Below are 15,494 nucleotides of genomic sequence, written 5' to 3' on the forward strand. Positions count from 1 at the left end.
TCTCTGTGTCTTCCATTTGCTCTGTTACTGTGCCTCTCCCTTTCTCCCCCCTCCCAAATTGGTCTGGCACCCATCTTTTTCCCTCCGCTCCCCCCATAGTCTGGCACCTCTGTCTTCTTCCCTGCCAGTGTCTTCTTCCCATTCCCTCTTCCCCATTTCCTTTCAGTGTCCTTCTCCCCCACCATCTTCCCCATGTCCTGTCAGGCAGCATCCTTCTCCCCCCTCTGCCTTCCCCATGTCCTTTCAGCGTCCTTCTCCCCCCTCTGTCTTCCCCATGTCCTTTCAGTGGCATTCTCCACCCCTTTGTCTTCCCCAGTGCTTTCAGGGTCCTTCCCCCCCTCCTCCCATTTACCCCATGTCCTTTCAGCGTTCTTTTCCACCCCTTTGTCTTCCCCAGTGCTTTCAGCGGCCTTCTCCTCCCTTAAGCGTCTTTTCTTCTCCACTCCACCTTTCCTCCCTCCCTGCCTCCACCTTTGTGGCGCTTTTGCACCCGACCGACAACAGAACAGGCCCGGTCGGACAAATCTCCCTGTCCTGTAGCCGCAAATCTAAATTACCTTCTTACAGCAGCTGGAGTAGTGAAGCTGCTGTAAGAGGTAATTTAGATTTGCGGCTACAGGGCAGGGAGATTTGTCGGCCGGGCCTGTTGTCGGTCGATCGGGGGACCTGACTGGCTGTGCACATTCTCCGGGGCGGACCGCCCCCTCCCCCTCTTTCGTACGCCATTGCCTTCTCCCTACCAGTGTTCCCTCTAAGCGGGCGGGTGTTGTGAGCAAACTTTTTTCACTGTGAGCTAAAAATATCGGGCGCCAGCAAGTTATGAGCCAAATAAATATGTTGCTTTCTACCACAGAACTTCCTTACGTTTGTATGGAATCTATCCCCTTTCAACTTTAGAGAGTGCCCTCTCGTTCTCCCTGCCTTAGCTACTAAGTCTATTCCCTTCAGTACCTTGAATGTTTCTATCATGTCCCCTCTCAATCTCCTCTGCTCAAGGGAGAAGAGGCCCAGTTTCTCTAATCTTTCGCTGTACGGCAACTCCTCCAGCCCCTTAACCATACGTGACAAAAAATCAATTCATGTAGCAAATGCTACATTTATCTTTTGGCATGGCCCATCATGTAGCAAATGCTATAACTGATGGGCCATGCCAAAAGATAAATATATATATACTAAAAAATAAAAAATAAAAATAAATATATACTAGGAGTAAAGGGGCATGCAATAAAGCTTTTAAGTAGTAGATTTAAAACAAACCTGGGAAAATATTTTTCATTCAACATGTAATTAAAAAAAGATTTGGATAATTTCCTTAAAAAATCTGCATGACATTATTAAGATGGACTTAGGAAAGCCCACTGCTTATTCCTAGAATAAACAGCATAAAATCTGTTTTACTCTTTTGCACTGTTGTGCTTTCAGCAAAATGTTTTAAACACAAAAACAGAAAATCACATGCACAGGCATTAGGTCACCCAGGCATCTAGAATTAGCAATCTTGCACAGCCAGCCTATGATTGACAGGAGCTGCCAAATCACATTGAAAAGGATGATAAGGAAGGCAGATAAGAGATGGTGGAAGGAAGACAAAACGAAAAGGCAAGAACAAAACTGAAGTAGAAACGAGCCAAACATACAGTATAGCATACAAAAAATGTATGTTTTCCTTTGGCTTCCAAAAACTGATTGGCATCCAAGTTCCCTAAAGTTTCACACAGTCATCTTCTAATAATGTCACCATATACAGTTGGCTTGCCAGAAATATGTTTAGGATGCCACTGCAACTCTACCAACAGCATATTAACTTAACAGTGTAGCTTCAAAATAACTGCATCTCTATCCTTCCCTCCCCCCTGTGGTTTTTAGCATATCTCTCTTCTCATTTCCTCCACTCAGATCTGATCATTCTCTGCTCTCTCTTCCCTTTTCTTCTCTGGTCTTCCTTCTCTATTTTCTGCCTCCATCTAAATTAAATTCTTTCTTACTATTTAGTCCCGTTTCCCTCTTTTCACTGTGTCTACACACAGCTTGTCACCCCTTTCCCTCACCCCTCCATTATCTTACTATTTTCTTCCCCCTTTATTTATCTCCTCCTTCCATCCAGTATGTGTTCTTTCCCCACTTCCATTCAGCATCTGCTCTCCCTTCTCAACTGACATCCATCTGCCTTCTGCTCTCTCTCCCTTCTTCTCACTTCCATCATCTGTCCCCTTCTCTCTCTCTCTCATCTCCTCCATTCCATCATCTCCCCCTTCTCTCTCTCTCTCTCTCCCCCCCCCCCCCAACTTCCATCATCTGCCCCCCTTCCCCTCACCTTTGTGGGTCACTTTCTTTCCCCTGAGGGTGGCTCATGTCACAGGGGAAGCTTTGGCCGAGCAGAACCGCTTGATTGACAGTGGAACTTACTTGATTGATGTCGATGCTGGGGCCCGTTGCCGTTTGAAGGAAAAAAAAAAAGGTGGAAAAAAGGAACCTGTAAAGGCGAGAGGAAGGGAAACCTCCAGGACAGCTGCTTTTTGCCCTCCTTCAGCGGCCCAAGAGTTCAGACCAGCAGCGGCAGCTGTGTATGCTTTTAACTTCGGCACAGAGCTGCCCCTAATCAATAGTTTAGCGCGGTTTCATGAGGCAGCCTCGGGGCCTTTGATAGCCGGCCCGCTTCGATGATGCGATGTGGGCCGGCCTAGCAAAGGCCCCGAGGCTGCCTTATGAAACCGCGCTAAACTATTGATTAGGGGCAGCTCTGTGCCGAAGTTAAAAGCATACACAGCTGCCGCTGCTGGTCTGGAGGTGCGGAGACAAGGCAGGAGGCAAACGCGGTGGAAGGCAGGAGTCCCGGCGAAGGCAGGAGTCCCGGCACAGCGACTACAACAGGAAGTTGCAAGTCAGCTGACGCCGGCCTTTCGTTGCGGCGGGGACCGAATCCTTCGCGGACCGGCAAGATTTTGTTTGCGGACCGGCGGTTGAAGAACTGTGCTCTACACTGTGTGCGCTGTGACGAGAAACTTGTGCGCTGCGAGGTAATATTTTGTGCGCCAGCGCACCCCAGCGCAGCTTAGCGGGAACACTGCTTCCCTACCTGCCCTGCCGCACACAGCCGACCGGAAGTCTTCCTGATGTCAGCGCTGACGTCGGAGGAAGGGAGGGCTTTGCTTAAGCCTTCCCTCCGACGTCAGCGCTGACATCGGGAAGATTTCCGTTCGGCTGTGTGCTGCGACAGGGCAGGTAAGGAGAAGGAGACTACCCTCGCGGCTCGAGTGCATTGCGATCCAACCCCGCAGGAACCCCGCGACCCTCGGAGGCGTCCCCATGGGATCCCCGTGACCCTAGGGGGCGTCCCCACGGGATCCCCGCGACCCAAAGGGGGAACCCGCGGGTCCCGCGGGATTCCCGTCATCCCTGTTCCCGTGCAGCTCTCTAGTTTAAACTGGACGATATAGGTGTTGTGTCTGTGGATTTTTGCTCTAGTTCCCCTTTATTTTTCTTTTTGGGAAACTAATAGAACTATATACGTCTCTATTCAAATTTAATTCGTACTGTAATATTATACTAGTTGAAGGGGGCACTTCTCAACATGCCTCTTTTCAAAACTAGTGTATTTTGGACCTTCATTTATACACTTTTACTGAGCAATTTGGTTCTTTTTAATAATCACCATTTCAAGTAAAAATGGTTTTCTAATTGTCAGCCAAAAGCTTGTGGAGTCTGGCTGCTGTTTTGCCCAACAGTTGGTTATATGGCACAGTTCGTAGTAGTGGTTAGAGCCGCTGCCTCGGCACCCTGAGATTGTGAGTTCAATTCCCACTGCAGCTCTTTGTGACTCTGGGCAAGTCACTTAACACGTCATTGCCCCAGTCTAAAATATGTAAACTGCTTTAATTGTAACCACACACAGAAAAAGCAATATATAAGTCCCATCCCTCCATGAGTAATTTCTTCAAAAAATATTAGAGCCTGCTGTGCTATCCTAAGGTTTCTGCAGCAAGAGAGTATTTCCTGCTGACCTGACCTGTTTAGTAATGTAATTTCTGTGTGTGATGTAAGATTCTTTAGGAATATAAGACTCTTCATACCCTGTGGTATTTTTTCAACAATAGCTTGAATTTATTTTCTGAATTCTTAAGTTGCATAATTGACTTTTCTCTTTCTATTTATCAATTCAGGTGATAATAGATGACTATTTACCTGTTGATCACAATGGAGAGTTGCTTTGCTCTTATTCCACAAATAAAAATGAATTGTGGGTATCCCTGATAGAGAAAGCATACATGAAAGTGATGGGAGGATACGATTTCCCAGGATCAAACTCTGTAAGTGTTTTGAAAATTACACTGCAGTGAATGAGAAATTTATTGAACAGCTGTTTTCCTGTAAATAAGTTTCCTTCTCTTATCCTGTAAGTGTGAGGGAGAAATTTACTTTAAATATATATATTTTGTAAGAGTTTGTATCATTGTCTCAAAACACCATTGCTCTTTTCAATCAGTTTTACCTTTTCTGTCCTCATAGTATTCCTAGTTTCTCTCTGTAGTAGGCAGGTTTATAAGAGTTACAAATGGGTGCTGTCTGATTGAATTATGAAATATATTTTGACTTGTCTGTGATTTGTAATAGCCAAAATGGGCCAAGCAGATCAAGCAGGTAGACAAAATTCTGACTCTGTATACCATACCATGGCCATCTAATGATATTCAAATGACCGCTCAGTAATAGGTCAGTCACCTAGCCAACTGTGGGTGGTCTTGTGGGGGCAAAATCCCCTTGGCATAGGTTCAGAGAGACTTATGAGTGTAGAAGTAGTCATTAGTGACATCTTCCCTGGAACACCTATTTATGGCCAAAGGATATAGAGTAGAGTCTTTAAAAAAAAAATGTTTTGAGTTACCACAAAGGATATTATGTATATCTAAAAAATAGTTAAAGCATTTTATGACTTTTCAAATGTGTTCACTGCAGAATATTGACCTTCATGCGCTGACAGGCTGGATCCCTGAACGAATCGCTATGCACTCGGACAATCAAACATTTGACAAGCAGAACATTTTCAGAATGTTGTACAACAGGTAACATTTTTGAATAAAATAACTTCACAGTCTCCAGGAAAAAATTGGAAAAATAATTTTCTCAATCCACAGCGCATAAAGATTGTCAGTAAGAGTAAAATAAACCTTCTGATTGAATCCCTATTAATTCAGGCATAAAAATGTTCTCTGGCTCTCTTTCTATAGGTATATGTATATTCTGTCTTTTTATAAATGCACAGTGATGTGAAAAAGATTTACCTCCCTCTTGATTTCCCCTGTTGATGCGTATATATATCACGCCGAATGGTTTCTGATGTTTAAATAAAATGTAATAATTATTAGACCAAGGGATAGTAACATAGTAGATGATGGCAGATAAAGACCCAAATGGTCCATCCAGTCTGCCTAACCTTATCCACTCTTTAAATTACTAATTGAATTTATATTTTCCTTCTACTTAGCTATGTCTGGGCCAGAACCCAAAGCTCTGGCCGGTACTGTGCTTAGCTTCCATCTACTGGAGTTTCTGTCAAAGCTCATTCCAGCCCATCTAAATCATCCCAACCATCAAAGCCCTCCCCCTAGCCCATCCTGAGGAACCTGAAGAAATCCGTAACACAATTTTTAAATTTGTACTATTTTTATCCAATACACATCACCCTATCAAAAAAATAACTGCCCCCTTCATTTGACTGTAATAGAGCAGGAAATAAAGTATATATACTCTCCCGCTTCCAGAAAACATGGGATTGTTATATTAAATGGTTGGAGATGACTACAACTGCCTGTTAGTAATGTTATCTAATATAAGTTTCCAGTGCAATAGGTGAGACATTCTAGACAGTAGGATTATTTCCCTTTAGCCACATGGTACAGAAGGAATCCACTCTGGAATTTCCACTCTGGGCTATTTAGCTCTCTCTACATTTCTTTTCTTCTGCATGCATGGCTGCAGTTGGTTGTGTTCTGCTCTCCCCATTTTTTATTTTTTATTTGATGCAATTTCATCCCCTTTTTGGGTAATTTGGTGCTTGGAGCAATTTTAAAGCTCTGCCTGAGTGAGAATTCACAGACTTCATAATCTCCTTTTCTAAGCTCATTATTAACAACCATTTTTTTCATGACCAGGGTGATTCAGCAGCTAGAGTGAGAGGGTAAGGGGGAGCTTAGTTAATGGGTGGTATTCACCAATTATATAGTGATGGGAAGAGTTGATTCAAGTGTTAATTGATTATTTGCCATATACTAAAGAATCACAGTATACTCCACCCTCCATATTCATGGGTTTAGTATTCATGAATTCGGTTTTTTGCCTCCCTCCTGCTTCCTGGACCTCTCCACACCTTATTTTTAAAGCCTGGTGATCTAGTGGTGAAGCGGGGCAGGAACGATCTTCCTTCGCTCCTGCCCTGTGCAGAGCCACAAACAAAAATGGCTGCTGTGAGTTCCCCTGGTCTTGCAAGACTACGGCAGGAACTCACGGCAACCATTTTTGTTTGCGGCTCTGCATGGGACAGAAGCATAGGAATATCGCCTTTGCCCTGGTTCAAAGCTAGCAAACCAGGTTTTAAAAGTAATGTGTGGAGTGGCAAGGGTGGTTCAGTTGACCTTAAAGTTATTCACAAATTTTTCTTATTCACTTGGGGGCTGTGCCCCTAACCCCTACGAATATGGGATCCGGAAGGTTCGCCCCCCACATTTCGCCCCCAGCAATTCGCCCCTCACATTTCGCCCCCCACATTTCGCCCCCAGACACATTTCGCCCCCACACATTTCGCCCCCGCACATTTCGCCCCCCGGATGTTTCGCCCCCACACATTTTGCCCCCGCACATTTCGCCCCTGAGTGTCAGACTATTCCTCTCGCAGGCGATTTCTTTGCCGACACGACGGCGCTCTCGATGAGGGAGAGGACGGTGGGGGCGGCCCGCCCGGAACTTGCGTGCGGGTCCGCCCGCCTTAGAGCGCTGCGCCTTCTTGCCGATCGGCTTTCTGCCCTCGGCGTTTTTTAAACTTGTTGCCGGCTCTCCCCGCGTGGAGCTGGTGCAGGAGGGGGGGTGCGGCTTGCAAGGAGTCGGGGCGTCGGCCGCGCCGGCTTTCAGGGCCGCCGACTCCCTCCTCCCTGGCCGCAGGTTGCTTTGCCGTTCGGGGTCGGCTAATCGTTGGGGGGGGCGGCACCTCTGCCCAGGCCGCGGGCCGCGTGTGAGCCAGCGGCTCGCGGCACCGAACAACTCTCTTCCTGGCAACTATATGAGCGGGGCGGGTCGCCCCACACGTGCGGGCTGGTCCGCCTGCCCGGGAGCGTCGGATCGGATTCCTGCCCTTAGCCGGTAGTCTTCCCTCCTCTCATACCGCGGGCCGCGTTGGAGCCAGCGGCCCGCGGCGCAAAAACGCACCGTACCGGCGCTCCCCTCCTCCCGGCCGGGCCGCTTGGGGGCTCCTTCTCCCCCTCCGGCACCAATGGCCGACCGCACCAGACCGGCGCTTCCTTCCTCCCAGGCCGCGAGCCGCGTAGGAGCCAGCGGCCCGCGGCAAAAAACGCATTAGACCGGCGCTCCCTTCCTCCCAGGCCGCGAGCCGCGTTAGGGCCAGCAGCTCGCGGCGCAGAACGCGCGTGCCGGCGCTCCCCCTGTAGCGGCTGGCGGCGCCGACCGCAGCGGACCGGCGCTCCCCTACTGCCGGGCCGCGGGCCGCGTTGGGGTTGTCTGCTCGCGGTGGCGTTCGGGGTCGGCTGGTCGTTGGGGGGGGGCCGCGCCTCTGCGCGGGCCGCGTTTGGGCTGGCGGCTCGCGGCGCCGAGCGACTCTCTTCGCGCTGGGGGGCGGCGCCGGCGTTCGGGGGCGCATCAGCATACTCCCTGACTCCTTAAAAAAAAAAACCGCTACAAATTCAAAGTGCACAGCTGGCGGCCCTGCAGCTCCGGACTTCCCCACACCTGCTCTCTCCCCCCCCCCGATCACTATTATTTTAAATGTTATGGCAGCCACGGCGCTGTATCCATCGGAGGAGACTTCTAACCTCGGCCTGCCCCGGAACTCTTCCTGCAACAGCAACTTCATGGCCGAGGTTAGAAGTCTCCTCCGATGGATACAGCGCCGTGGCTGCCATAACATTTAAAATAATAGTGATCGGGGGGGGGGGGGAGAGAGCAGGTGTGGGGAAGTCCGGAGCTGCAGGGCCGACATTAGAGGCAGTGAGAACAGCCAGCTGTGCACTTTGAATTTGTAGCCTGCCGTCGTGTCGGCAAAGAAATCGCCTGCGAGAGGAATAGTCTGACACTCAGGGGCGAAATGTGCGGGGGCGAAATGTGTGGGGGCGAAACATCCGGGGGGCGAAATGTGCGGGGGCGAAATGTGTGGGGGCGAAACATCCGGGGGGCGAAATGTGCGGGGGCGAAATGTGAGGGGTGAATTGCTGGGGGCGAAATGTGGGGGGCGAAACTTCCGTGAACCACGAATATGGAGGGGGGGATTTATATAATTGGCTGAAACCTATTTGTTTGGTTGGCTGTTTACATAAGTGCTATGTATTTCTAATATACAGTAATATGCCATACAAATGCAAATGTTTGATGATTTGGCTCAATAAAGATTTTAAAATTTAAAAAAGAAATCTTTTTTTAGAAGTTTATTTAATCCCTCCAATGCCCAATTTTTCTCTGGAAATAACAGCAATAACTCATTTTCACTCTGTAATGTTTAGTTTGTTGCAAAAATTTGATACTCTATCTTCAATAATTACTATTTTCTTTCTTTTTTATTAAGTTTTAATATAAACAGTACAAAGCAATTAGTATAAATGACATCACACTGATGTCACACTTGCAAAGTAGAAAAAGTATGGATATGTTTATATGATATATAAAATCATAATAAGGATAATATAAGATATGTTTTATATAAAGTACATTATAGAAATATCAAGTGTATTGTTAAAATAATTGTATGAAAATTTATGACACTTGTTGTTATATGAAAAAATCAATAAAAAACTTAAAACAGAAAAAGTATGGAGCATGTTCTAATGGTCAATTATGCAAATTTTTGCTTGATGTTTGTGATTTCTTAGACATAGAAGCCAGAGATTGCTATCAAGATTTCTGTTTTGGCATCTAAAAACTAATTTTATTTATTTTTAACCAGATTTCACAATGGTGATGTCCTGATCACAACAGCTACTGGAGTGATGTCAGAAGAAGAGGGCGAGAATTGGGGTTTAGTTCCTACACATGCATATGCTGTTCTGGATATTAGGGAATACAAGGTATTAAGTTAAAGTTAAATTTGCTGATGACACAAAGTTGTTCAGATCGCAGGAGGATTGTGAAAAATTGCAAGAGGACCTTGTGAGACTGGGCATCAAAATGGCAGATGACATTTATCCCCTCTTTTACTAAGGCACGCTAGCCGATTTAGCGCACGCTAAATGCTAACGTGTCCATAGAATATAATGAACACGTTAGCATTTAGTGCACGCTAATATTTAGTGTGCGCTAAATCGGCTAAGGTGCCTTAGTAAAAGGACCCCTTAATGTGAGTTATGACACCAAACCATCAGCCGAGCCTCCATGCATGGGAGGGAGGTTATTGGCCTATCAGGGAGCGTGGGTGGAGATCATTAGAGACTGCTGGGTGCTGGACATTATACAGGAATGGTACAAGCTCGAGTTGTTTTGACCAGCTGGGAAGCAGAAAAAAACAGCAAAAGTCTGAGCAACAGTGCAAAGAATGCTGGATCTGGAAGCCATAGAACCTGTACCAGAGGAAGACTCAGGCTCTGGCAGATACTCAATATACTTCATAGTGCTCAAGAGAAGCTCAGAAGACTGGAGGCCGATTCTAGACCTCAAAGATACCTCATTTCCAGATGGAAACGGTATGGTCGGTGATTGCTTCAATGGCACCTGGGGAATTTCTTGCCTGTCTACACATTCCTATTTTTCAAGAACACAAAAGATTTTGCATTTCCATGTGCTGGAGCAACACTTCCAGTTCACGGCCTTACCTTTCGGGCTGGCCACAGCGCCATGGACCTTCACCAAGGTGATGGTTGTAGTTGCAGCACAGATGTGCAGAGCAGGTATACAGGCACATCCATATATGGACAATTGGCTGATAATGGCTGTTCAAAGGTTGATTCAGCTGCTGCAGAAGCTGGGCTGAGTGGTCAACTTTCAGAAGCCAACTGGAACCAGCACAGATCTTCTGGGAGTCCGGTTCAACACAAGAGAGAATAAGGTGTTCCTCCCAGAAGCCCGCAGAGAGAAGCTTCTGCGTCGATATGGGAGTTTCGGAGCAAGACCTGGCCTGACATTATTTGCAGTGGTTGCAACCATGGACGTGGACGAAGAATGTCTTCCAACTCATTTAAAGCACGTTTTAACTGTGTTAAGGGGAGAGCCTCAGATCCCCGTGCATTGCTAGATTGTGCACCTGCACTGGAAAGGTGCAGGGGAACAGTCTAGCAATGCACGGGGATCTGAGGCTCTCCCCTTAACACATAAGGAGAGGAGAAGATAGGCTAAAATAGCTGCAAATAAACCATTAAGTCAACACAGTGTTCTGTGCAGGGAGCTTTGCATTATATTATCCAACCATTTCTGTGCAAATAGCATATGCTGCGGTCTTTTTGGGTCTATAAAATATGAATAAAGCCCAAAGTACACATTATATATAGACAAATTCTTAAGAGCTGAAAAATTTCCAAAAATCAGTCCAGTCCATGTTCAAATGTAGAGAAATAATAGAGCCCTGTTCTGATTTTTGTGCTTCTCCAGACGCATTTTATTACCACCTTCAACTTTTTTTCAGGGTTATTTTCTGTTCAAGCATCATATGAAGTGATGATTGTGAGGACATTCCCAGGCAACTTATTTGTGTGTGTTCACAGGGGCTTCGGTTTCTCCAGTTGAAGAATCCATGGAGCCATTTGCGTTGGAAGGGGCGATACAGTGAAAAGGATGAGAGAAACTGGAAACCTGAGCTCCAAAAGTACTTAAACTTTGATCCCAGAACAGCTCAGAAAATAGATAACGGTAAACTATTTGAAATGGTTATAGTCCACAGTAATGTTTGTAACACCTACTGTAGTTAAGCTGTTGTGTTTTGTGGTACAATATGCCCATAGAACTGTAATGAATATATCTGAAACCAAATGAGATTGGATTTACCTCATCTTTTTTCTGTTGAAGGGCAAGGTAAAATTCTAGTTTAGAAAGTATTTCCCTGAGCCTAGAGAGGCTCACAGTATAATTACTGGCTTTAGTGCAGTATCCACATTTAGGTGGTTATTTTAGAAAGGCATTTCCATGTGTAAGACCCTCTACATGTGCACACACTGTACAGTGTTAGTAAAACCACTTGCCTAATTATGTGCACAGACAATAAAACATGTTCCCAGGGCAAAGTTATGATTACGGCTGTACCAAATATCGGGATCCGGAAGGTTCGCCCCCCACATTTCGCCCCCAGCAATTCGCCCCTCACATTTCGCCCCCCACATTTCGCCCCCAGACACATTTCGCCCCCACACATTTCGCCCCCACACATTTCGCCCCCCGGATGTTTTGCCCCCACACATTTCGCCCCCGCACATTTCGCCCCTGATTATGTGTACTGCACATTTCGCCCCTGAGCGTTCCTCCGTTCTCTCTCTCTCACGCTGAGCAGATGAGACGGCGGCAGCCACACCACCCCTTCCCACCCGGCGATAAGGTACTGGGCCTCCGGCGAATACATGTCCACAATTGCATTAAAATGAATGCATATGAGGCCATTATGTATTTTGCAGTGATATGTGCAAACCCCTCCCTCCCGTGGCGTGTGCGGCGGCCCTCCCGCAGGAACCAAGGGAGCGTCTCGGCGGGCTCTGGCAGGCCGCGGCTCAACAAGGGAGAGTCGGGGTGGGTGCGACTCTCTCTCTCTGGCTCCCCGGCTCTCTGCCGTGACCTGCTCTCTGCCTCCCCGGCTCTCCTAATCTCCGCCGTGACCTACTTTATGCCTCCCCCAACTCTCTATCTGGCACCCCGGCTCTCCGCCACAACCTGCTCTCTGCCTCCCCGACTCTCTCTCTCTGGCTCCCCTATGAGCGTTGGAGCTAATACCGCAGTGGCCAGCGCTAAACTAGCCCAATGCGAAATGTGCAGTACACATAATCAGGGGCGAAATGTGCGGGGGCGAAATGTGTGGGGGCGAAACATCCGGGGGGCGAAATGTGCGGGGGCGAAATGTGTGGGGGCGAAACATCCGGGGGGTGAAATGTGAGGGGGCGAAATGTGAGGGGCGAATTGCTGGGGGCGAAATGTGGGGGGCGAAACTTCCGTGAACCCCAAATATCCACATTCAGTTTGATGCAACCCCAAATACACCATTCATATTTGGCTGAAGAGTGATTTAAATTGAAACACAAATAAACCATGGCTCTACTCTGCTAAATCCTGCTTAAATATATACACTTGATTTCTGATTTCACGTTATTTCTTCTATTATGTTAAAACAATGCCTATTATTTGTATTTCACCAAATAGTAAAATATGCTATTCAGCATAGCTCTAATTGTGATGTACATATGTACACTAAAATGCATGCACATTTGTGCCTGCCTCTGAGAAAGTGAAAATGTGCATGTTTGCTTTGGTTCATGTTCTGGATGCTTATTTAAAATGATATATTCATCTATAAAGTCTGTAAAGTTATTATCATATAAAGCAGTATAGGTTTGGATTTATATGTGTTTGGTTCAATCATAAGGTTTCTTTCTTTGCAGCAGCTGTGATTTGCACTGCCATTGGTACATTGAATGATGTTGGTCAGGGCTTTTCACCTCAGCTATTCTTTGGCGAGTGTTTCTAGAAGAATGGAGCAACCTGCAACTTCAGGAGGTGTCGAAAGTGCACCAAAATAATACCAGACACAGATGCTCCTAATTGCCTGTCCAGTCTTTGACCCAACCACAAGATCTTGACATGTCCTCCTTCTAGACAATACAGTACAGTTTAGTTTCTTTTCCACAAATATCCAATTATAGTTTTATGCGAAGCACAGTTGGTGGAGTAGCAACCGCATGGAGTGGACAAGAAATCCCACAGACCTCCGAGCCTTGGGGGCCCCCCACTAAGCACCTTCCTTTTTTTCCCAATAATTCCCACTATTTCACATTTACCGATCCATGCATCAAGCACATGTGATCAATCGTGACTGGCTATTTGAAAGCATACAATTTCAAATTGTTGTAACAGCAACTGTCATTACTCATACAGTTTGAAACATGCCCTTGAAACAACGGAGGGTGGCTGGGTAGCAGTGAGCTGAACAGCAACTCATTGTTAAAACTCAATATCTATTATTGAGTGCAAAAAGTCACTTAACAAGTCAGATGCTATCACAATGCAGAGTATAAAACAAAAGAGAATTTCTCTTGCACTGGGGCCAGTCTTCTTTGAAATTTTATGAATATTGTATTTGTCACCTAACACATGAAAGTGTTATAGGGAGTGCGGACGGATGAGCAGTCTAGTGGTTAGAGCAACTGCCTCAGCACCCTGAGTTTGTGAGTTCAATTCCCACTGCAGCTCCTTATGACTCTGGGCAAGTCACTTCACACTTAATTGCCCCAGGTACAAAATAAGTACTTGTCTAAACCACTTTGATTGTAACCACACAGAAATAACTACAAACAGTACAAAACACGGCCCTGAGACTAATCTATTCACTAAGAAAACATGACCACATCACCGAGGCATACCTCGACTCACACTGGCTCCCAATTCAAGCAAGAATACTATTTAAATTCTACTGTCTATTATTTAAGTCCATAAAATGGTGACAGCCCAGCCTACTTGAACAACCGCCTAATCCAAACTACCACAACCAGACACAGGAGAACCCAGACTCCATTCACATACAGAGACATCAAACGTTAAAAACTGTACGATGGTCTTCTAGCCACACAAACAGCAAAACTAGACCATCAACTCTCCAATCTACTAATCGCGATCCAAGACTACAAAACTTTCAGAAAAGAAATAAAAACTCTGCTATTCAAGAAATCCATGAAGACTAACTAACACCGTATAAAGCATTTCAGTCCTCTGAAGCAACCCGCTCTACTCTGTAACACCTCTGGACATATACAATGGAGAGAAAAAACCTCATACAAACAGTGCCGGCATCTTTCTGTAAGCATGGCATAGTCTCTCTAAGGAAACTCTGCCACAGCATGGGGGTTTTATACAGAAAGTATCTTTTTCTCAGACCCTTCCCCTGGCTGGGAATATTGGATAAACCAAATGCCTATCTAACCCTCTCCTAGTCCACTCCTCCATTCTTCCCTGGGGGGCCCTGGACAGGCATAGCTTCTAGAACTTTCTTCTTATTAAAGTTTCCATTCTTCACACAGGTACAGCATCACTTTATCAGTTCTTAGGTTCCCGGATGGAGTGTTTTGCTGACTGGCATTTTTCTTTCAGCGCTGTTAAAAAGCTCATTGTCTTTCCAGCACTGGTTGGTGTCCTTGAGAAATTTCACAGCAAGAAATATACACACTCACATGCCACACATTAGCATCTCAGCATCTGAACTGAAACCAGTTTGCACAAGCCTGTGACTTCAGAAAAATGTAGGAATAGGTCTCACAACCTGTAAAAGTCTCCCATAGGCTCCTGTCATCTATCTCACACTGAATACAGTTAAAAATAAAAAGCTAGTTTCTGGTATGAAATGTACTAATGGGGCTCAAGTTAATATCTGGATTTTTCCTCTTAAATTGTAGTTTCATTCTCCATTCTCAATTGTGGACTGTACATTTTCATAAAATTTCTTGTCAGTTATTTTTCTTCTGTATCTTTCTTCCTCTCTTTTCTTTAATATTCTGTAATTCTATTTCCAGTATTGCTATGTGTTTATGGTATAAAATAGGAATAATTAATAAATATATGATAAAACATGAAGACAAATTGAAATTAGCCAATAAAAAATTGTTTTTGTTGCAGGAATTTTCTGGATTGTGTGGGAAGATCTGTGCCAATATTATGATGTTATATATTTAAGCTGGAACCCAAGTCTGTTCAAAGAATCAACATGTGTTCACAGGTTTGTGTCAAAGAAAATATGTATGTATGTATGTATTTATTTATTAAGATTTGGCTCAAGGCGAGTTATATTCAGATACAATAGGTATATTTAATATCTTCATTTTTAAAATATGTGAAACCTCATTTTGCATAGGTCAGAATGTTTTCTTTTCTCCAAGTATTTTACATAGGACTCTGTTAATTGTATGATTGAAGTGTGCAAAATCCTGAGTGGAGTAGATTAATTTTTTTACAAGTGGATTAATTTTTCACTCCATCAGAAATTACAAAGACTAGGGGACACTCGGTGAAATTACAGGGAAATACTTTTAAAATCAATAGGAGGAAAATGTATTTTCACTCAGAGAATAGTTAAGCTCTGGACCGCGTTGCCAGAGGATGTGGTA

At 45.4% G+C, this 15,494-nt stretch overlaps 1 protein-coding gene across 3 annotated transcripts in view; it reads left to right on the forward strand.

The window, feature by feature from the left end:
• Positions 1-15,494, forward strand: part of CAPN7 (calpain 7) — a 111,863-nt gene that overhangs the window by 62,397 nt on the left and 33,972 nt on the right. For all 3 annotated transcript variants that reach the window (XM_033930039.1, XM_033930036.1, XM_033930038.1), the window contains exons 10-14: positions 4,161-4,307; positions 4,954-5,060; positions 9,161-9,281; positions 10,908-11,052; positions 15,007-15,106. In XM_033930039.1, coding sequence (XP_033785930.1) covers positions 4,161-4,307; positions 4,954-5,060; positions 9,161-9,281; positions 10,908-11,052; positions 15,007-15,106 — 620 coding nt within the window. The remainder of the gene's footprint in view (positions 1-4,160; positions 4,308-4,953; positions 5,061-9,160; positions 9,282-10,907; positions 11,053-15,006; positions 15,107-15,494) is intronic.

Source organism: Geotrypetes seraphini, chromosome 2 (assembly GCF_902459505.1).
Source record: "Geotrypetes seraphini chromosome 2, aGeoSer1.1, whole genome shotgun sequence".
NCBI classification, from domain to species: domain Eukaryota; kingdom Metazoa; phylum Chordata; class Amphibia; order Gymnophiona; family Dermophiidae; genus Geotrypetes; species Geotrypetes seraphini.